We start from the raw sequence: 22,444 nt of genomic DNA on the forward strand, positions 1-22,444 counted from the left end.
AGAAGATGTGCTTTCAGGGTCCCGATAAATTACATAACTTAAAGCCCGTTGCCTGTCTCCCAAAGAGATTAAACATTGTTTAATCAAAGGAACCCAGAGCGTGCCTACTTTGCCAGATTAAACTGGCCAGGCAGACACTTTGGGAGGCAGGCAACAGGCTTTAAGTTATGTAGGGCAGGGTCCCCAACCCCCAGTCTGAGGATCAGCACTGGGCTGTGGCATGCCAGAAACTGGGCCATGCAAACCAGCGAAGTCCCATCCCTGGGATGCAGGCAGCATGCAAAACCACATCCCTCTGATCCACCGAAAAATCTCTCTCCATGGAACCTGTCCCTGATGCCCAAAAGGATGGAAGCCGCTGATGTAAGGCTTTATACGTAGTGACCACCACCCTGAATCACACCCAGAAGCAACTAGGGCAACTCATGAAGCAAAGGGGCTACATGCAGTGGTAGGATTCAGCCAGTTCACACCACTTCGGGAGAACCGGTTGTTAACTTTCTGAGCAGTTAGGCAAACTGGTTGTTGGAAGAAATCATTAGGGCAGAGAACCGGTTGTTAAATTACTTGAATCCCACCAGTGGCTACATGTTATATATAAACTGGAATATTACATTTGGGTTAAACTACTCTATCTCTTGCTTAGTGCAAATATACTATTTTGGAATTTTGCTGAAGTAAGGAGCACAATACTGAGAATAACCATTATTATTGCAATGTTTATTGGATGCCTGCTTTTTAAGACAGACAGACCCTTAACAATGGAAAAGAAAAGAATTTTTATAGAAATTAAAGGCTGCAAGGAAAGAAATCCTAAGGATCTGATTTGTTGGACAGTTTGGGAAGCTAGGCAGGTCCTGGTTAGTGTACCTGAGGCAAGTTCTATTTTTAGACAAAATGGGTTTTTCTGGAGGGCAGCAGAGCTGGGGAAGTTCATTGTTAAGGAAACTGAGTGTCAAGGTCAATCAATAAAACAAAGGATAGGTTTGCAATGCTTTTGTAAAGTTGCCAGGTAGAGGCTTCAATGCTTTGTTGCCTAAATGGGATTGCAAGCAGTTTTATCTGGGGTAAAGGCTCCCCTCGCACATAAATGCTAGTCGTTCCCGACTCTAGGGGACGATGCTCATCTCCGTTTCAAAGCCGAAGAGCCAGCGCTGTCCGAAGACATCTCCGTGGTCATGTGGCTGGCATGACTAAATGCCAAAGGCGCACGGAACGCTGTTACCTTCCCATCAAAGGTGGTCCCTATTTTTCTACTTGCATTTTTTACGTGCTTTCGAACTGCTAGGTTGGCAGAAGCTGGGACAAGTAATGGGAGCTCACCCCGTTACGCAGCACTAGGGATTCGAACCGCTGAACTGCCGACCTTTCGATTGACAAGCTCAGCGTCTTAGCCACTGAGTTTTTTGGTTTGATGGGCTTAAGCAAAAAGAGCATCTGGGTTCCATCCTGGTCATATCTATGGGGGGGGGGAAGGGTGCAATCATTTTTGGTGCCTTTGAATCTGTTGACTCTTGGTATTTGCCTGGACAAATCCTATCAATGGCAAGATTTTTAGTAGTAGTTTGCCTTGTCTCCTTCCTAGGGTAGCGAGCAGTGGTGGGTTGCTCCCGGTTCGGGCGAGCCGGTAGTTGTGATGATGTGACATCACCAAACCAGTTCTCTTTGACTGGGAGCTGGGCCCTCCCGCCCGCCCCTGTGTTATACCTATCTTTATTTCTTGTTTTTTAGCCCAGCTGAAAGGCGCGGCAGAGTGGATTGCTGCACCTCAGCTGGGCAGAAACCTAATGCTCTTGTGTGAAGCGATTGCGCGCAAAGTGCGTGCGCAAAGAGAACCAGTGGTAACATCGGTTGGAACCCACCACTGGTTGCGAGACTGGTCATGTCATTTAGCTGGCTTAATGCCGAAAAATGGATTAGAACTTATGGTACCAATGGAAGAGAATATTTGTAACTCAAGACTGAACCGTAGAGGCTTGGTGTTGTTTGAGTTTGGTTGTTTTGAAACTTTTCATTACCCAAACTAGGGTAACATCTTCAGGACTACGTAGGGAGTGGGGTTTGCTGTCATTTTGTTATCCTCGATTGGGCTGGTTTGCTGTGAGCTAAGGAACCAGCAAGGCTATACAGAAGTAAGCCTACGTTAATGGGAGACTGGCTCCAAGCTAAATGGATGGGCTGGTTCAGCATCCCCCAATTCCTTCTACACCTGTTTACTAGGCTATACTTATTGCCTCTAGTGCAGGGGTGGGCAACTGTGGCCCTTTTACATCCTGTGGACTTCAACTCCCAGAATTCTTAAGAAAGCCATGCTGCCTCAGGAATTCTGGGAGCTGAAGTCTACAGGTTGTAAAAGGGCCACAGTTGCCCACCCCTGCTCTAGTGAAAAGCAAAATAACCCCCTCTCCGGTAACGGAAGTGGCTGTTAAGGGTCTCCCCAATCTGTTTGCAGGTAGCGGGAGAAACTCTCGGCCACCGGTCTGGGGGAACCGGGCGCAGGCGTGGAGCCTTCCGACAAGGCCTGCAAAACACTCCAGCGTCTTTTTCTTTTTTCTTTGTCACGGCGTGAGTCAGCAAATCGGGAGAAGGAAGTCAGGCGTCCAAGATCCGTGGAAGCGACTCTCGTTCCGCCTCCCGTTGCGAGGCCTGCGGCCGCCCCGAAGCCTGTTAGCGTTCCCTCACGTTGGAAAGCGAAGGAAATGCTGAGTAACGCTCGCTCGAGGCTTTGTGGAAGGCTCGCTAGGCCCGAAGTTTTGATTCGCCACCGCCGTCCAGCTGAAGAAGGGGGGGGGGGGAGGAGAGAAGGAAAGCCGGGGCCAATCGCGCCGTTGCAACCGCCTCTCGTGAGGTTGTCTTACCCTCCTTTTAACCACAAAACCCAGTTAAGGTTCCCTTCGGAGGGTGTAGGGGGGGGGGAAAGGGGGGGTGAGGAGAACTCGGCATATCTCCCCTTGGTACCTATTATTATTATCCTCGCTTCGCCAGCGCCGGGACTTTCCCACCTGAACTCCGCCTCTTTTCCGTGGGTTGCGGCGCCCATAAATAGCCGGGCCGGGTCGTCATCGGCAACCAAGCGGTGAAAGGACGTCGCTCGCATAGAGGTTGAAGCGCCTCTGTTCCTCAGCCTGCCGGAGCGCCAATTGTTGCTGCGCCACAGAAACCCAGCGCCGCCGCCGTCGCCGCGATGGCTCAACTGACGATCAAGGCCTACCTGCTGGGCAAGGAGGAGACCACCCGCGAGATCCGGCGCTTCGCCGTCGACCTTCCAGCCCGTTACCAGCAGATACGGGACAAGGTCGCCGAGCTTTTCCAGGGGCTGCTCCGCAATTCCGCCGCCGCCACGGGAGCCTTTCAGATGTACTATAAGGGTGAGCGATGGAGGGGATCGATGGGGCGGAGAGGCTGCATCGCTTCTCTCTTATTCATTTCCCCCACCCCCACCCCGGTATGGAGCTTTCCTTGAATAGCAGCTCCTGATTCTTGAGAGCGGCACCCCAAAATCTGATATTTACTGGGGCTCTTAGCGCTTCTTTCTCTTCGGGTTAGGTAGGTTTAGAGTGCCAGGAGGTAAGAAACCGTAAACGCGAGTATCCATTTAAATAAATGCGTGGAAACCCAGAAATTTTCAACCCTTTCCCTACGTTTTAGGATCTTTCTTTTTTTTTTTAATATGGTATACTTTATTTTCAGTAGAGTATTACATAGTATCACAATGTTGGATTTTGTACAGATGTCCCTGTATGTACAGAACTAAATAAAATGGAGCTCTTGAAAAGATGATACACTGGACTGCACCTCTCATAGCCACGTTTAGCTCTTTAATGGACAATCTTGAGCAGTTTAAATCAGGCTGGAGATTTTCCTGATCATGGTTCCACAGCAGGAAACTATTATATTTTTTTATCCCACCTTCATTACTTTATAAAGTGACTCAAGGAAGCCAGCATGTATGATATTCCTTTCTCTTCCTATTTTCCTAACACTAGCAAACACGGTGACGTGGGTTGAGCCCAAGGCTATCCGGCTGACTTTCACCTCTAAAGCAGGACTAGAACTCAGAGTCTCCCACTTTCTAGGCCAGCCACTTAGCTTCTAAATCGAACTGTTGTCTGAATTCATATACTAAAGTTCAGCTTCTAAACGAAGAGTCAGTACAGGTAGTCCCTGACTTACAACCATTTGTTTAGTGGCCATTTGAAGTTCGAACAGCATTGAAAAAAGTGACTTAGGACCATTTTTCTGACCATTTTTCACAAGAACGTTGCAGCATCTCCATGGTCACATAATCAAAATTTAGACACTTGGCAACTGGCATGTATTTGATGGTTGTGGTGCCCCAGAGTCATGTGATCCCCTTTTGGGGCCTTCTGACAAAGTCAATAGGAAAGGGACATTCACTTAACAACCATATTACTAAGTTAACCTTTGTAGTGATTCACTTAACTGTGGCGTGAAAGATTGTACAGGGGCAAAATTCACGTAACTATCTTGCTTAGCAGCGGAAAGTTTTGGCTCGATTGTAGTTGTAAGTCAAGGATACTTATAGCAGTTTATTAAAAAGTTTGTTGATATATCCTGGTCCAAATTCCAAGCTTTAATAGGTAATCCACAAAGGACAAGAATAAACAAACAATTATGACTTCACATGGGCAAAGGAAAGACTGTCATGTAGTGGTTAAAGGTCCAATGCCCTTGGTGTGTTATGACCATTCTTTCTAAACTTTGCTGCCCTAAAAGTAGTCCTGTTTCCTCATCAGAACAGAACAGACCCAAGCCTCAAGGTTTGCTAAAAGGCATAAGAAATTCTATTATTTCTTGCTATTGTACTGTAGGTTATGCACCAATTCCAGAAAGTCTGGTTTAAATTCTTAGTTTTAAATTAAAACTAATTAGTTTTGGGGGAAAGTAACTTCAGATGTTTGGGACTCTATCCAAGCCTATGGTAAGATCTTATTACAGATATGTAGAAAGACATGTATCCTGGAAAATGACCTTGAACTCACTTTTAGCAAAAGGTGGACAAAAGCAAAATCATGTAGCTTTGACCTGTAGTGTGGTAAATTTTCCTTGTGAATGAAGGGATTGTGTTAGATCGGGGGTGGGGTGCTGGCTCAGGAATTCTGGGAGTTGAAGTCCACAAGTCATAAAGGGGCCATAGTTCCCCACCTCCGTTTAGATCAGAGGTCTTCAAACTTGGCAGCTTGAAGACTTGTGGACTTCAACTCCCAGAATTCTCCAGCCAGATATGTTATGCTGGCTGGAGAATTCTGGGAGTTGAAGTCCACAAGTCTTCAAGCTGCCAAGTTTGAGGACCCCTAGTTTAAATGATTGGGAGGTGTAACTCTGGAAAGAAACCGGAATGATTACATTTCTCTTTATAGGAAAGGGATGTTTTATTAGATGTTTTATTTAAATGATGTTTTCATTATTTTTCCCCTCCACTATGGAAACCACTGCATCAATTAATTCAGGATAATAACTACTGATTGATTCAGAGAAGAAATACCTTTTCTTTTGTTACGTTTTGCATTCTAGTAGAAATCTTACTACTAGCTTTTCTAGAGTTTTTAAAGATAGTTACTTCTATCACAGTTTGCAAAGGTATGTATGACTGAGCTTTAGTTTGCCATCCAAGAGTTACAAAAAGAATACCTGCTTTTCCAGATTGAGAATAAAGATAAAAACTAAGAATCCATATAAAACGCTACTTTGAATTTTACTCCTTCTTTAAAGCCTTTTAAAGCTTGTTGGAGCCTCTTTTTTTTCATCCTAGACCTAAATGCAGGGGTCTGGGTTTTTTTTTTTTCCTTTTCAAATTGACTGTTGATCCGTTGGTTGCAACTGGAATTGACCAACCAGCTTGTCACCTGACCATGATGATGTGGCCTGGGAGAAAATGACTGATCCAACATCATCCAGCCTGCTTTCATGCCTAAATCAGGACTAGAGCTCTCAGTCTCTTGGGTTCTAGCCAGGTGCCTTAATCGCTAGTCAAAACTGACACTAGTTCATGGGTGTCAAACTCACAGCATTACATTGCCATCACGTGACATTTCACAACGTTTTTTCCCCCTTCGTGGAGCTGGGGTTGTGGCCTGCACATGATGCATCCAGCCCACAGGTCGCCAGTTTGACACCCCTGCTCTAGTTGGAGCTCTTGTTATGGTCATCTGATTTTAGCCTTGAAATAGAGACCTGCATAATAAGTTTTATATTTTGTATGCATCTGTCAATAAAAAATTACAATTTAATTTTAATTTTAAATTTAATTGAATGAGTTAGGTAGGAAGCATGCAGTCTGTAAACTGATTTTGGGTAGAGTAGTGTTTTTGAGCCTTAGCAGTTTTGTGATGTGTGGACTTGCGTCCTAGAATTCCCTAGCTAGTTGGGGAATTCTGGGACTTGGAAGCTACACTTCATAACATTGCCAAGGTTGAAAACCACTGGGACAGAGTAAGTTTATAACAAAAGGATATTTCTTCACTGGTATAAAACGTAGATGCAGAACTAGAAGTAGTAATAACGCAATGATCCAAAAAACAAAACAAAAAAAAAACAGCTGGGAGGAATGAATAATCAGTGTTGTGTTTTGCTGCCTTTTTAAACTTATTCAACATAAGAGGCAACACAACCATGTTTCCTGCTTCCTGTTGATGACTTTCTGTGTGGATGTTATATAAGAATTGTTCAGACTATGATTGTATATCTTTTGTATCAAATAGTAAATGAATTATTTACTTTCAGATGAAGATGGTGACATGATCGCTTTTTCCAGTGATGAGGAATTGAAGTTGGTTCCACCCTCTGTGAAAGCTGGAGTTTTTTGGATTTATGTTAAAGGTAACATTGTTTGCATTTATGTTAAAGATAACATTTTTTGCATTGTTTGCAGTTGCACTCTTATGCATTCTGGACTATGCAATTGGTTCCAAATAAAGAACCTGCGCTACACAGATTATTTTCAATTCATAATCCTTATCCTATTATTGGAAGTATTTCAGGCTAAGCAGAAAGCAGAGAAAATTAAAGACAATGGTGGATATGAAATTAAAATACAAGTAGTCCTTGGATTATAATTGGAACGTCTGTCACTAAGTGACGTGGGCATCAAATGATTCATCCCCAATTTTATGATCTTTTTTGCTGTGGGTGTTAAGTGAATCTGGGTTCCCCCATTGACTTTGTTGAAAGCCCCCTGGGAATGGTGAAAACATGGCCCTGGGATGCTGCAGCCATTATATATGCCATTTGCCATGTGCCTGAATTTTGATTATAGGACAACGGGGACACTGTAACGGTCTTAAGTGTGAGGATCAATCATAAGATACTTTTTTCAATGTTGTAACTTCAAACGGTTGTTAAATGAATGGTTGTAAATTGAGGATTACCTGTACAGTGGCAGCTCCTCACTTTTGACAATTGTTCTTGCAATTATAATTTCTAAAAATAATTTCTTGTTCCAGCAACTAAGCCAAGGTAATTAGGACATTGTGGCTTTTCTATAGAAGCAATCTATAGCAAGAAGTAATTTGTTGATGTAAAAGTAAAGCAGGTAGATATTTTTCTTGCTATCTTTCATTTAGTCTTAATTTCCAACCTATACTCAAGAGGCTTTGAAACTGAAAAAATATTTTGAACACTTAATTAGAATGGCCCGTGAATGATGGGCAATGAAAAATGGGTTTCACTCAGCTATTCTGGAAGAAAGCAGCAGCAGCTGCCTTGGGAAATACAAAAAAAGTAACCATTAAAGTCTGCACCTGGCATTGACTGGCACTGGTTCCTTTGTCTTCTGGTAGAAACGAAAATGCTGTTAATTGCATTGAATCTGCAGGTATGATTTGAAGGAAAAACAGTTTCAATCACTCAAAGCAAAGGAGCCTATATGTGATATGAAGCAACTTTTCCTGCCAATAAAATGTTGTGGTTCACTCATCTGTTGCAGAATGAGTCCTTTAAGAATGTTTTTAATTTTTAATTGCATTACATTGAAGTCAGTTTTTACCCAAGTTATTTCAAAATGCTAAAACAAAGTTTGCATTTTTAGGGTAGCTTCTTACACTAAACTGGATTGTTTCATAGGAATTTTTAAGAAGTGAAGGGGAGGAGGGAGATGATTGAAAAAGGCTGTTCTAGATTTCCTTCATGAGATGTTGTTTATTCAAGACTTAGGGTCTTTCATGGGAAAATGGTCCTGTTATAGGCAAAATTGAAAACGGATATGGCTAGGTTCACAGAGCCCACTAAATGGAAAACAAACATGTCTTATTGTGATTTGTGAACTTAAGACATATCTATTTGTATTATGGTAGGCAGGGTGGATTTGATTTAAATCAAGTTTATTTAAATCACAATTTAAATCACTAGTAAAAAGGCTTGATTTAAATCAACTCAATTTAAATCATAATTTTTAAAGAGCAACTGTCATCTCTGCTACTCCTTTGACCCACTGTTGACTCACCGATAGTCTCAGTGTTGCAGAATATTCAGCCTCATGCTACATAACTAAGCTCCATTTAATGCTGAATAAATTAAATTATTTATGTATCTTAAATAGAAAACTATCTTACAATAGATTTTTACTCCTAAAGTTTTTTATTAAAATAAATTCGATAAAAATCGAAAAAATCCGATTGAAATCAATAAAATCCAATTTAAATAAAAAAAATAAGATTTTTTTGATTTTTTTTAAAAAATCATTGATTTTTATCCACCCAGATGGTAGGCATACTCTTTTAAATATTAGGTACAGTTAACCTGTGGGAGGGAGGGGATTAAACCTTGCTTTATAATGCCTTTTAATTGTCTTGCAATTTAGTCTCAGGTAAGGTAGTCTTCAACTTTACAGCCCTGATTGAGCCCAAAATTTCTGTGGCTAAACAAGGCAGTTAAGTGAATTTTGCAATATTTTATGACCTCTTTTGCCAAAGTTGTTAAGTGAATCACTGCAGTTATTAAGTGAATCATTCAGTCATTAAGCAGATCTAGCTTCCCCCCCCCATTGATTTTGCTCATCAGAAGCCAGCTGGGAAGATTACAAATGGTGATCATGTGACCCCAGGACAGTGCAATTGTCATAAATATTAGTTGCCCAAAACATGATCACGTGACTAGGGGGTGGGATGCTGCAGCAGTCATATGTATAAAAAAAGTTATGCCACGTTTTTCAGCGCTGTTGTAATTTTGAACAGTCACTTAAACCAATTATAAGTGGAGGACTACATGTTATAGTTTAATCAGCATGGTTGTAGTTGAACAATCGCTTCTGTTTGTGTCTTTCAGAAAAAAAGGAGCTTAAGCATGTGAACCGTCATTCCTGCAACAAGGAGCATTCTCCAAACCTCGTGCATCCTAATGTGATCTGCGATGGTTGTGAGGGCCCAGTTGTGGGTGCCAGATTCAAATGTGCAGTTTGTCCAGACTATGACCTGTGCAGCACTTGTGAGGGAAAAGGTGTCCATAAGGAGCATAACATGATCATGTTTCCAAGTCCATTCCACCAGCTTGAGGTTAGTACTATAAAAAAAGGCAGATATACAAAGATAATTGTAAAATTTATAAAGTCATTTATTTTAAAGCTGCTGTGGCTTAAAAACATTTGTTTACCCTTTAGTGGCTTCTTCAAGGTCGCTGGCTTCGTAAAATGAGACACGATGGTTGTTCCTTTCCCTGGTTGCGTGGTAGGGGACACCCACGTTCTGCCCATCACCACCAGAATTCTGGCCAGGCACAAGCTAGTACTTCTTCTCAAAGTGATGCTCCAGAGCGCGGTAAGAAGTTGTAATAACAGGCTTTAAATGCAAAATAAATTAGCAAAAATCTGATACCTGTCTATATAAACAGCATTTGCAAGGAAATAATTTTAGATTTCTACATCTTAAAAAAGTATTTTAAAATTATATATTTAATTTTATACATGCGTACACATATCCCTCCTCTGATCAGGATTGATAAACTCATAAAATTCTTGTCTTGAATAATTCTTATATATGTATCATTTATATTTTTGCTTTATAAAAGAAACCACTAGCAATGAAGCTCAAGATGCCAGTGTCAATTTCCTGAAGAATGTTGGAGAAAGTGTTGCTGCATTCCTGGGTCCGCTTGGTAAACAATTCCTTTCACTGTATATTTTTATTTATTTGTAAAATACATTTATTTGTAAAATTTACTAACTGCCCACCTTATCACAAGGTAATTCTGGGAGGTTTAAAATATTAAATATTGCTTTTCATGTCCCTCTTGTGGATTTCCCAGAAACCAAACTTTTTATTTGGTTCACCCAAATAATTTCACCAAAAAATATAGAATATCATGGGTGAATTATGTAAGATATCAGTAGAGTTTTTAAAAATATATTATCAACTATGATCATATACTTTGAATATTATCATTAATAAATTAACAGTGATTAAGCATACTACAATGTGATGTACAAATAGTAACTAAACACTTGAAACTCTCATGGATTAACGTGTAATACGAGAATGAGTTGGCAGTCATGCATCAAGTACTAGAGAACATCGGATGCAATACCCAAATAATATAATCTAGTTACTCATTTTTATGTTCTCCCAAATGATGGTTTATTTGGAAATACGTTGCCTATGAAATAGGGGGTGGGTGACAGAAGAATTAATCTGTAATTTTGAGACAAAATATGAAAGAACTAGAGTAATGAAAACATAGACAGAACATTAGTGATGCCCATGAATGTACTGCAGTATGTCATTAACATAACCCATTGTCAACTGCTTTTTTAGGCATTGAAGTGGATATTGATGTTGAACATGAGGGTCAAAGAAGCAAAGTATCACCTGCACAACCTACTTCTGAGAAGAACTGCCCCAAACCTAGCAGTCCTACTGAGCAGACCAAACCAGAAGCAAATTCTGAAAATAATCTAGACATAAGTGATGCTCTTGCAAACCAAATGCAGGAGATGATAGTCTGTTCTCCACCTGCACAGATGGAAGAAGAGATTATTTTGTCACAGGTACAAATGTCAGTTTTGCACATATAAAGATATGTTAATTAGTGCTCCAAGAATGCTGAAGCTGTTGGGATATCAAACTTTTTAACCTGCAAGAGAAAAGTAGCTTGTTAATATTTTTATTAGCAATAAAACACACTTTATTATATTTAATCTGAAGCTTATTCATACTAGACCTTTGTATGAAATGGCTGAACTGCCCTCAGATGGGCATGGAGTGAAGCGGAATTGATTATCCAAGTTCTCTGGAACACTTCCTACCTGAATTGCAAAAATTTTCTTGTCCTTAGATTCTGGGAAGAGTGATATTTCTGCATATGTTGTAGGATTTACTACTATCTGTTGCAATATAGATATAGAGGTATCTATATCTTTTGAATAATTAATAAAAAGCAAATTACCATTTCTTGATGTAGTTGTAAATATAGCTAGTAAAAGTAGGTGTGCTAACATTTTATGTATTTGTATATTCCAGGAACGAAGTGAATCCAGTGGTTGTTCAGGAGCAGATGAAGACTGGACCCATTTATCTTCAAAGGAAGTAGATCCTTCAACTGGTGAATTGCAGTCCTTACAAATGCTAGAGGAAGACAGCCCAAAATCTCTAAATCCCGTTGAAGCTCCCACTAATGCTGGACCAACAGGCTTGCGAGAAGCTGCAATGTACCCTCATCTTCCACCTGGTAATAAGAACTAGGCAGGCTCCAAAACTATTTTATAGAAATTACTGTGTCCTAATAAGCTTGGATACAAACTAAATCCTAATAAATATTTCTGTAAAAATACTATTAAAGCATTGGCAAAACTATAGCAGCATCATATTCTTAGGCTTGCACAAAAGTTCAAAAATAGCTAGGCTGCTTTAGTGAAGAGCCAATGTGCTGTGCATGAAATCCTCTGCCCAAATGGTAGTTTGACTTAAAGATCTAACACAATGTTTACCTTTACAAGTCACACCAGCTTTATAGGTAGGTCACCTGGCATTTTTATTGCCTAAGTTATTATGGAATGATAACGTAAGCATCCTTTAGCTAGAAAATCAATTTAGGAATATTTGAAAGACCTACTTTCAACCTAAAATTTTAATTTATATGGCTGATTATAATCTGATTCGTTTTAGCTTTGCATTTTGTATAAATCAATCCCCATTATGATTATTAGATTTGAATGAGATGGATTGTTCTATAAAGTAACTTTTTAAAAAATGGCAATATTGGCTGAATTTAATTAAATTCAAGTGTGGAATTGCAAATTTTAGGTATGTGATTACAATTTTTATGGGCCAATGAATATGACATGCTAAAATTCAATCTGTTTACAGAAGCAGATCCTCGTCTGATTGAATCCTTGTCCCAGATGCTCTCGATGGGATTTTCTGATACGGGAGGCTGGTTGACTCACCTGCTGCATTCCAAGAACTACGACATTGGGGCAGCCCTGGACGCTATCCAGTATGCCAAGCAACCGTCCGCTTCCAAATAGCTCTTGTATAACTCGTAGTTCTTAACACACATTGTTAAAACCTCTTTTTATACCTTTTTCCTTTCTGTAACGGTCTGATTGTAATTCCATATTCATAGATAACATCATAATCATGCTAACTTTCCAAATTGAGTTCTTTCTTATGCACTGGGTAAGGGTTAATATTTACACAAGAAATAGAACTAGTTTAAAGTTATGTCAGGTGGTCTTTTACCTTCAAGTTGTGGCAATGGCAGTTAGAGATCTTTGGTGGATCTTCCATGTTTAGTCATCATCATGGAGCCATGTGATTGTTAGAAATGTTATTTTAGTGTTTAATTTTTACTTTTAATTTAGTGCTTAAATTTCTTTAATTAGAGGTATATCAATTTTTAAAAAATAGATACCAGTAATGATGTTAGCTTTTCTAAGCTACCACTTATTCAAAGATTTGATTTTTGTAAAAGCCTTTGCTTTCCATGCCTCTTTATTAATAATGGTCCCATTAACAATACAGCACAGCTCCACAGATAAAGCCTTTTTGTGCCATGCCTAAAACAATATGGCTGGAATATGATCCACTTTATTATTCAACATTGAAGAGTCTGGTTTAAATGCAGGCCATATGGCTATTATTTTAAACCATCTCAATGGAAAAATCAACAAATCTCACTGTAGAGCCTTAAATATCATCATCAAAATCCTCTCCTGTGGAAAAAAGACTTCCATAAAGGTTGTTTGATTTAACAGGAGCACAAGACCCTGAAGAAGTGGTAAATTCTGCAGGTTGTGCCTTATCTTGACAAGTAGCCAAACCTGCAGAGTATTTGCTGCTTGTCCCAAGGTGATCGGAATCTGTTGCTCTGTCAAAGCAGGTTAATACATTCTGTTGTGGTTTGAGATGCCAGTTACCACACTCAGCACTAGAAGTGGTGGCTCTTTCATCACTTGTGCCTGCAGCAGGTGTTTTGTCTGATGTCCTTTGCCTTCCACCTGTCATGTTAATATTATAACTCTTGTCAGATAAAAGGAATTTATTCCATTTTGAAAGTTCAGTTACTTTTGATTCAGGCTGTTGATTATTTCTTTGTAGCACATGGTCTTCAGTCACAGGAATTGTACTGTCACATAAATCATCTTTGCAGCTTTTTACATTAACCATGGCTAAGTGTCTCCTATCCTAAAATAAAAAACAAAAATTGCAACAATGTCAATTCTTAAATGCTAAAAGGAGAAACCATCTGATATCTTTATAGTTCCCAGAGCTTTCTTATTCTACAGCCATTTTACTTCTGTGATGGTGATTGCAGTTTGAACTGTAAGGATGGTTTTAATACCATAGTAACCCTCTAGAATCGTCAGGCCTGTCAGGGTTATCGATTGGTGAAAAATACAGTTCTCCCATAAATTAAACATTTCAACTTGGAAAGCTCAACATTACAAAATTGAAAAGGTGTTAACACTAGTTACACGGTAGAATAGGGGTCCCCAATCACTGGTCCATTACTGGGCCACGGCCTGTTTGGAACCAGGCTGTAGAAGCAGCAGGCAAGTGTGTGCAGCTCCAATTGTGCAAACAGCGGATGAGTTTGTGCAAAGCTCCATTTGCAAGAGCGGCGGGTATCCAAATGAAGCTGCGTATGCATGTGCTCGCCTGGAACCATCCCCTCTGCTGGTATGCAAAGCTGGAAAGGTTGAGGGTTGCTGCAGTACAGATTACTAGAAGTAATCGTTGGGTTACATATATAACAATGTCTTCAGAAGTGTTCAAAACACCCTCAAAATGTTCAATAGTGGGAGATCTATTATATTTCAAAAGATACTCTGAATAGATCCATACATATTAATTAAAAAGAAACCATGTGTTAGCAGTGGAGCTCCACCCTCCAAACTGATCTAGGAAATCCTAATACTCAACTAGAATCTGGTATTCTGTAACTTAAATCCACTACTCCTTGTCAAGTGGTTAATGCCAATCTTACTCAGCAAATTTCCATAGCTGACAGCAGACTGAACTTGGCACTCTGCATCACAGTTAAAAAGATAGGAATACAAACCAACCTAGATCAAATACCTCAAAATTTCTTGCCATTCTATGCCAACAAAACCAGAGACAATATATAGCCTATATTTTTCTAATTCACAAACATCAGATACTCTTACTAATCACTACTGTAGAAGCAAAGGAAGTATTCTATACATTCACTGAGAAAGGAACTATTGCTACTATGTAAAAAGAATAATTTCTATATACAGGTAGTCTTGACGTATGATCATTTGTTTAGCACCCATTGTGGTTACCGCCCGTCTTTGGAATTCTAGCTGTCCCAGCAACTTTGTAGTTACGTTTGTGATCAGAATGCTTGCCAGCTGTTTCACACAACTGGATTGGATTGGAACTGGGTCTTTTTAATATAGTGGTTCTTCTTTCTATTGGCCATGTCCAGAAGATGTTGTTTACCACTGTTCAGCATCTAGATCATGAATATTCCGATTTATTTCCTCAAGTTGTTCAACATTCACATGAAACTATGGAGGCAAGCTCATATTAGGTCATCTGTGGCTTTGGAGTACACTGATCACACCCATCTCTACTATTGCTTACATACAATTCAAGAGAGATAAAGTGAATATTGCCCAAGTTCGAAAATAGGCTGGATGAAGGAGAACAAGCTGAAAATGAATCCAGATAGATAGAGACAAGCAGGATACTGGATTTGGAGATTAAAGTTTGGACTGTTTTGGATGATACTGTTTAAAATATTGGAGCACAGTTTGACCCTCAGCTGTCACTTGGTTTATAGGTGGTGATTTTGGCAAGATACTTACATCAAGCGCCAGCTATGTTTCTGACAGACTTCTCTAACCTAGAAATAAATGAACATTCAGGGCACAAGTCTAGAGTTCTGATCAATAAGACTTATTAAGAAAGAGGTTAGTTATATACAGGGATTCCAGTTGCCTTCAGATATTAAAGGCAATTCAAAACCATAAGCTTGGGGTTTTTTTCATCTACCTTTTCAACAAAGGAAGGAGGAATCATAGGGATGAAGATCTTCCAATCCAAAAGGCTCCTCAGTGCAAGAATCCTCATGTCACCCTGAACAAATCTTTTTTTGAAAAATTTCCTCTAATGGATATCCTGCGACTTCAGGAGGCAGAATGCTCCATGCTTAGTAATTCTCAGGAAATTCCTTGTTTCATTGGATTGCTCACTGTAAAGCTACTATCCGTTGGTTCTTGTCTTAAAATGGGTGTTTTGGAAAATAAATCCACATTCTTCCATGTGATTTCCCTTCATCTTTGGAAGACTACTATCATCTCTTCCCTAGGCTAAATATCTCAAGTACTGTATGCAGCTCTGGAAGATTCACATTAAAACAATGCGTTGTTTAATATACAAATATTTAAAAACACACAGCACCGAAGAATAGTTAACAAACCCCTCAACACAGCCAAGAAACAGGCTCAGTCTCACACCTGAGATCTCGGGGTTGGACTCAGAACCAGGTTTTCAAAACCTTACAAAAGGCCATCAGGGCAGGGGCCAATCTAATCTCAGGAGGGATGATAATTTAAAGGGCAGGCACTGTGGTCCTTTTTCAGGGGCCCACCAACCAACACTTCTTCACTGACAGAACCCACAACATGTATTCCCTGCTGGACCAGACAGATAGAAACAATAGGGAAGAGATGGTCTTGTAAATAAACCTAGCCCTTAGTCATGAAGGGCTTTCAAAGTAACTACCAGCACCTTGAATTGAACACTAAAGGAATGTGGTAATCAATGCAGCTTGTGAAGCTGTGGTGTCACACGTGCTGAAAAACTGGCACCATTAGTTGTCCATGCTGCCACATTCTGCATTAGCTGAAGTTTCCAAATGCTCTTTGGGACCTGACCTGTATAGATCATGTTGCAGTAGTCAAATTTTCATGAGGGCATAAGGGACTGTGATCCCTTACAATTACTTTTATTACTATTCGTAGAATTTAGCTTCCAAATCCATAATCATCTTCATTACTCTTTTGCATTCTTCGCAGTTTCTCAACATTTTTATATCGTGATGACCAAATCTGAACATATTTCCAGGTGTGGTGAGACCACTGCAACATAGAATAGTGTTACCACTTCCAGTGATCTTGACAACATACCTCCATTATTGCAGCCCAATACAGTATTGGCCTATGGCACATTGCTGGCTCAAGCGTAATCTGTGGCCAACCTAGACACCCAAATCATTCTCACAAGTACTATTGGCAAGCCAGGTACTCTCTATCTTGTCTCTCCTTAGAAGGCAAACCAACCCACACTTGGATATTGTTCACACAACAGCTGTTAGATTTAGCATGGAATTCACTGTCCTTGTCCCTTCCTGAGCTTGTGAGATTTGCTGAACACCCACATCTTTGTTATGCCCAATATTGACTACTGCTATATGTGAAAATTTTCTTGAAAAATACTCAGAAATTGCACTTGGTACATCACATAGCAGCTAAACTACAAATTGGTGCAAAGTACAGGGATTCTATGATGCCTGTCTTAAAAGTTCAACTGGGCACAATTTGCTATTGTCGGTGGCTAAGAATTCAATTATCCAAGGGACCCCATTACAAATCACTCTAAACCTGTTAACAACAGCAGCAGAGCTCTGCTTGAAGATGTTATCACTTTGAAAAGCTTGTCTTTCTCACAATGGGAGAGGAAAGGCTCTTGCTTTGTTCCCAGGCTGTAGAACTTACTTGCTTAGAAGCTGCTATTGGCCCTATTCTCTTAGCATTTAGCAAATCCACAAAGGCACATTTCTTGACCATTCTTTAAGATTAAACTTCTTATTTGATATTTTTTTAAACCTGCATTAATAAAACATTCTGTTTCTTTAAATATTGTAACTATCTTGACTGCTCAAGAAAACAAAAAAAATCAAATCAAATAATGATTTTTACTTCATTTAACAGTTTATGATTTTATTCTTTATAATTATGCTACTTCTAAATCAAAAAGTCTTACCTCCCAATCTGTTTTTTCTTTGATGTTAACAGCCATATTCTCATCAACTATTGGTCCTGATTCTTCTTTACACCTAGAGGTAGATCATATTTAACTACTGTATATAACTATACCTTTATATACATATGGAAAAATAAAATCAAGCTGTCAATTCAGGAATAACTAATGTTTAAGTGTACAAACAGGAAAAATGTGCACTGTACATGCAAAATACCTATAATCTTATGTTTTAGTAAGGGAATAAAGGAAATCTATTGATTCTTGTAATGAGAAGTTTCAGTGATATGCATAAATGCTGCCAAGCAAAAGCAAATCTGCACCAAATTACAATGACACTAAACTTACTGCACGCAGAATAACATGTATACAAATAGAGATAACATTTGCATGATTATGTCGTGTGTTATATACCTCATCCCCTAGAACAGGGGTCCCCAACCTCCAGGCTGCAGCCCACTACCGGCCCTTAGCCTATGCGCAACTGGGCTGAGTTTGTGTGCATGTGCACATGCCGGCCCACCACTCAAATGAATCAAGCTGCATATGCTTGCTCGCCCACTACTCACATGGCCCGGTTCCCCTCTTCCTCCCCCAGCCGGACCGCCAAGCTGCAAAAGTTGGGGAACCACTGCCCTAGAACACCTATGACCATAAATATAGAAAAAAGAGCAATCAAAATGTTAATACCGTACCTAAGTTTGCTTACAGGTGTGTGATCCTGTTCTCCTTGCAGCAAGTTTAGTTTCTGTACATGGCGTCTGCAATCAACCCCAGAGCCCTGGCCAAAAACCTAAATAGGGTGAAATCCCATTAAAATACTATTTAATTTTAACTCCCTTTAATTCTTGAACGCTTAACTGAACATTAAAGAATATAATTCTACCTGAGTACAACTGTGCCAAGCATGTTAGGAAGGAAAACAAGTCTTGTACTATATTTTGATACATGCGTATCTATATATTATTAAAAATCTTGTATCTGGTATCTTTAACTGGGTCAAATGGTGCATCATAGAGCAAAGCCTTTCCAACCCAGACACCTCAGACATGCTAACTTACAATGCCATGACTCCTAAGGGAATTAAACGTGGGGAAGTTGTGGTTGCTTTAGTGCTACTGAGTCCTGCTTCTTCAATGCTGTTCCTGCGCAATCATAGTCAACTGTGGGTGTGTCATTTTTCATTTTCAACATTCCCTGACAGCTTCCTGTAAATTCATGGAAAGGCCAGTCCATATATGCTCACACCACACTCCCTCACTCATTCTCCCGCCCAACAGCAGCCACTTACCTGCCTGCTGAGGGGGAGGGAAGAAGAATGGAAGAGATTATTTCCAGCACTTATTACCAGCTTTCCACAAGAAAACCCAGTGGAAAGCCAACAGGAAGTCACTCCTGCTCCCACTGATATATTTTGCCTATCCATAGTCATTCTGTTTCTCTGTTTAGATAAGAAAATATCTCTGAAATGTTGACATTAGAAAGCTTATATTACAAAGTTCACTTCATCATTTCATAGCTGGATAAAATATTAATTAGCCATTTTGCCATATTCACCATGTAATGTAAAAGCTTTGTTATGCTATGCTATGCTGTACTGTGTTGTATTGTATTGTATTATACTACAGCACACATAATTGAATGTATATCTTGCCTTTCTCCTTGAGCAAGTATATCTGTAGTTAACAATAATTAAATTATAAAATATTTAAAATGATGAACCTAGTATAAATCTTTCAGTACACATATCACATGATCTTATATTTGGGCCAGTAGTAACATAGCTGCCATATTTTGCACTCTTCATACTTTTCCATGTATTAATAGTATTCTCTGAAGATATGTGTATAAGAAAGAAAGAAAAGAGAAAGCATTGTTAAACTTTAATGCTCCCATTATATGACAATTTTCATAAAACCTTTTTTGCAAGATGACAAAGTTTTATTTAGTATTAGAAACCTAATACATGTAAAATCAGAAGTAACTTATGTGAACTTCAGTGAGACTTACCCACAGATAACTAGGTACAGAATTGAAGACTGATATTAAAGAAAAGTTCGATTGTCAAAAAGCTATCCCACTAATAGTATTAACTTTAACAAAGAAACATGAGTTGGGTTACATACCCTTAGAATTGACTGCTTTTCATCACATATTTTGCAATTCCATTTTTTGCTTTTTTTAACCTAAGAAAGAATTTTAAGTATATTAATAGTTACTCCAGTTACAGTTCAGATTGGGTTCAGAATTTCCAAAGACAAACTTTCATTGAATTTACATATGGACACAAAAAATGGTCTTTCCCCAAATAGCTCTAAATTTACAATCTAATGACTAAACCCTCAACCTGTAAAATATAATTCTACTGTGCACCATAATCTGTCTAAATTATGCAAATTAAGTATACTTATTTATCTGATATAATTTATCCTAACGTTAAAATTATGCCATGTGCAACAGAAATGTTGATGCAAAGAAAAGTTACATTTTAAGTTTTTGGCTAAAACTGTACCAACTCTGTTACTTTTTCTTACCGGTCATTGTATAATTTTTAATTGTTTTATGTTTTAAATATCTATGATTTCAGAGGGGATTTATTACATGTATTATTATTACTTTAAAAATTTCTCTCAACATACTATTCATATGTTTAACTTTTTCCACACTTTGAGATCCTTTTTAACAGTCAATATGTGTTAGAAATTTCCTAATTTTCTTCTTAGTTTGAAGTGTTCAGTGGAATTACAAAAACAGAATAAATTCAGAAATCTTCTCTATAATTTAAATCTGTTGTAAATATATAATGAAATGGGATCAGCACTCTTCTGTCCATAGTATTGTCACTACACAGCATAACTCAGCAGGCAGTTTCATCTGGTTGACTTTTTTGGAAGGGTCAGATTTAGATAACAATTGGATAAGAGACCACTAGGAAATCTCAGAAGGCACTGGCAAACCATTTCCATATTGTTAGGAAAATTGCATGGACCTGTCTGTGATTTCAATAACTCAGAGATTTCAACTTTTTAATAGGGTGTTATATATGCAATCTGGAAAATATGCTGTTATGAGAAAAGTCATTTTTCAATTAGTATCTCCAAGCGATTCAACCAAAGTTCTTTATATTATAGAAGTGAAAAATTGGTGTGGAGAATGAATTAAGAACATATGTTACATGGCAAATTAACTTGCTGTCTGAGAGACAATCACTAGATAAATCCAAGGTCATCCCTTATTCGTGTTCTGTTAATTGTGGATTAGGGGAATGGATGTTCAAGGCAACTGAAAGACCGCAGATTGGAAAAGGCTCAGTGAAACTAAAGCCTATTTGATTTTATGCATCAGGCTATTGCCAAACAAAAAAAATTCTCTAATTCCAGGTGCTTCTCATTATGAAGATCTGCCCCTTGTTCAAGAGCAGGGGTAAGCAATTATGCCCCCCTCTTCATGACCTGTGGACTTCAACTCCCAGAATTGCTGCCTCCCAGCATGGCTGGCTCAGGAATTCTGGGAGTTGAAGTACACTGATGGTAAAGGGACCATAGTTGCTCTCCCTTGCTCAAAAGCATCACAATCCTGAAAATTGATGCCCTTTCCCCCTACAATTCCTATAACCTCCCCCCACACACACACACACAACCTAGAGTATTATTTTTTCTTTTAGGAAATGAAATATTTCTGCTATTATAATAAACTGGTAGAATTTCATTTCCTTAGTTCGGTTCAAATTAAGCCTTCTATCCAATTCAGAGGTAGCCTTTTCTGTTTAAATTAAAAAAAAAAAAAAAGTATCCCGCGCTACAGCCAGTCCCTCCCGGTTTCTCACCTGCTGCACTTGGAAGATATTACAGGAACAGCACCTCAGCACCTGAAACTGCTGAGCCATCAAAAAAACAAGAGGGATTGTTGGGGGCTTTCGAGCGAAAACAAAACAAAGCCTCCTTCAGAGACCACACACCAGTCTACCAATATTGTGTCGTAAGCCAGCCTCTCCGCTTCCACTCCCGCCCGGACTTGCTTCGCTTCACTTCTCTCAGTGAAGGATTTAGGCGGGAAAAAGCGCGATGCATCACCCGCAGGCTCTTCCGCCTTGCACAAGCCGGCCCTTTTGTATTGGTTTAAACGCGCAGAGAGACTGTTTTGACGCGATCCCATTGGCTGAGAGCAACGGGGGTCTTCAAAGCCCCGATGAAACTCAAAGCGCTGTTGTGTCTGCGGAGGACAGATCCGATTTCTGTTTTTAGACTTAAGTGTTGAAAAGAAGTACCTGTCCGCACGCGTCCTCCGTAAAAGTGAAGCTTTCTTAAAAGTCAGATCTATTTATTTGGAAAAATGCGTGACTGATAAAAGAATATTTGTAGCTTAGGCTTGAAATGAGGAGTGCTTGCTGCTTGGGTCAGTTTCTTTCTTACCCTTCCCAATATGGGCACATCTTTTGACTCAATTCTTTGGGGAATCATCACGTTCTACAATTTGTTACATTCCTCAGCATAGAAATGTTTGCCAAATAGTTGTTAAGCATCTTGACATTAACAATCACACATTTGAGGGGGTCCTTGGTGCTCTCTGAGCTTGTTTTCTTGCAGACATTTCATTACCCAAACTAGGTAACATCAACAGTTATTATTATAAATTATTAGTATTATACAATACTAATTGTATAATATATAGTACAAACTAGTAACATCAGATGTTACTAGTTTGGGTAATGAAATGTCTACAAGAAAATAACCTGGGTCAGAGCACCAAGTACCCCTCAAGTGTGTGATTGCTAATGTCAAGATGTTTTAACAATTGTCCTGTAAACATTTCTATTCTGAAGAATGTAATAAATTGTAGAATGTTATTATCCCCCAAAGAATGAATAAAAGATGTGCTCTTATTGGGGTGTAGGATAAGAAACTGATGTCAGGATATTGCCTGTTGTACTGTATCATGAATAGGTAGTTACAGTTTTTGAGAGAGAATGGCTTGGGCAACCAGGT

General features: G+C 39.2%; 2 protein-coding genes across 2 annotated transcripts; one reads left to right on the forward strand and one right to left on the reverse strand.

The window, feature by feature from the left end:
* Positions 1–2,882: 2,882 nt before the first annotated feature.
* SQSTM1 (sequestosome 1) lies at positions 2,883–13,659 on the forward strand. Its single transcript, XM_034402733.3, has 8 exons — positions 2,883–3,368; positions 6,745–6,840; positions 9,283–9,509; positions 9,614–9,770; positions 10,021–10,107; positions 10,764–10,996; positions 11,469–11,676; positions 12,315–13,659. Exons 1-8 carry the CDS (start codon positions 3,185–3,187, stop codon positions 12,473–12,475), a joined length of 1,353 nt encoding a protein of 450 aa, XP_034258624.1. The 5' UTR covers positions 2,883–3,184; the 3' UTR covers positions 12,476–13,659.
* Positions 12,924–21,555, reverse strand: MRNIP (MRN complex interacting protein). The gene is made up of 5 exons (XM_034402745.3): positions 21,286–21,555; positions 19,586–19,645; positions 18,155–18,252; positions 17,463–17,535; positions 12,924–13,634 (listed from the first exon to the last, which is right to left on the reverse strand). The coding sequence occupies exons 1-5, from the start codon at positions 21,343–21,345 to the stop codon at positions 13,137–13,139; spliced, it is 789 nt and encodes a 262-aa protein (XP_034258636.1). The 5' UTR covers positions 21,346–21,555; the 3' UTR covers positions 12,924–13,136.
* Positions 21,556–22,444: the final 889 nt, after the last annotated feature.

The sequence above is a fragment of the Pantherophis guttatus genome, chromosome 2 (genome assembly GCF_059756535.1).
Source record: "Pantherophis guttatus breed Tessera chromosome 2, ASM5975653v1, whole genome shotgun sequence".
NCBI classification, from domain to species: domain Eukaryota; kingdom Metazoa; phylum Chordata; class Lepidosauria; order Squamata; family Colubridae; genus Pantherophis; species Pantherophis guttatus.

Excerpts from the sequence above, each read along its gene's own strand:
- MRNIP (XM_034402745.3), bottom strand. The coding sequence starts at position 21,345 with ATGGCTCAGCAGTTTCAGGTGCTGAGGTGCTGTTCCTGTAATATCTTC. Across the intron at positions 18,253-19,585 it reads AAAAGCAGTCAATTCTAAGG|GTTTTTGGCCAGGGCTCTGG; the intron begins GTATGTAACCCA and ends CACCCTATTTAG. Across the intron at positions 13,635-17,462 it reads AAGAAAAAACAGATTGGGAG|GATAGGAGACACTTAGCCAT; the intron begins GTAAGACTTTTT and ends TTTTTATTTTAG.
- SQSTM1 (XM_034402733.3), top strand. The coding sequence starts at position 3,185 with ATGGCTCAACTGACGATCAAGGCCTACCTGCTGGGCAAGGAGGAGACC. Across the intron at positions 9,771-10,020 it reads AAGTGATGCTCCAGAGCGCG|AAACCACTAGCAATGAAGCT; the intron begins GTAAGAAGTTGT and ends GCTTTATAAAAG. Across the intron at positions 11,677-12,314 it reads GTACCCTCATCTTCCACCTG|AAGCAGATCCTCGTCTGATT; the intron begins GTAATAAGAACT and ends ATCTGTTTACAG.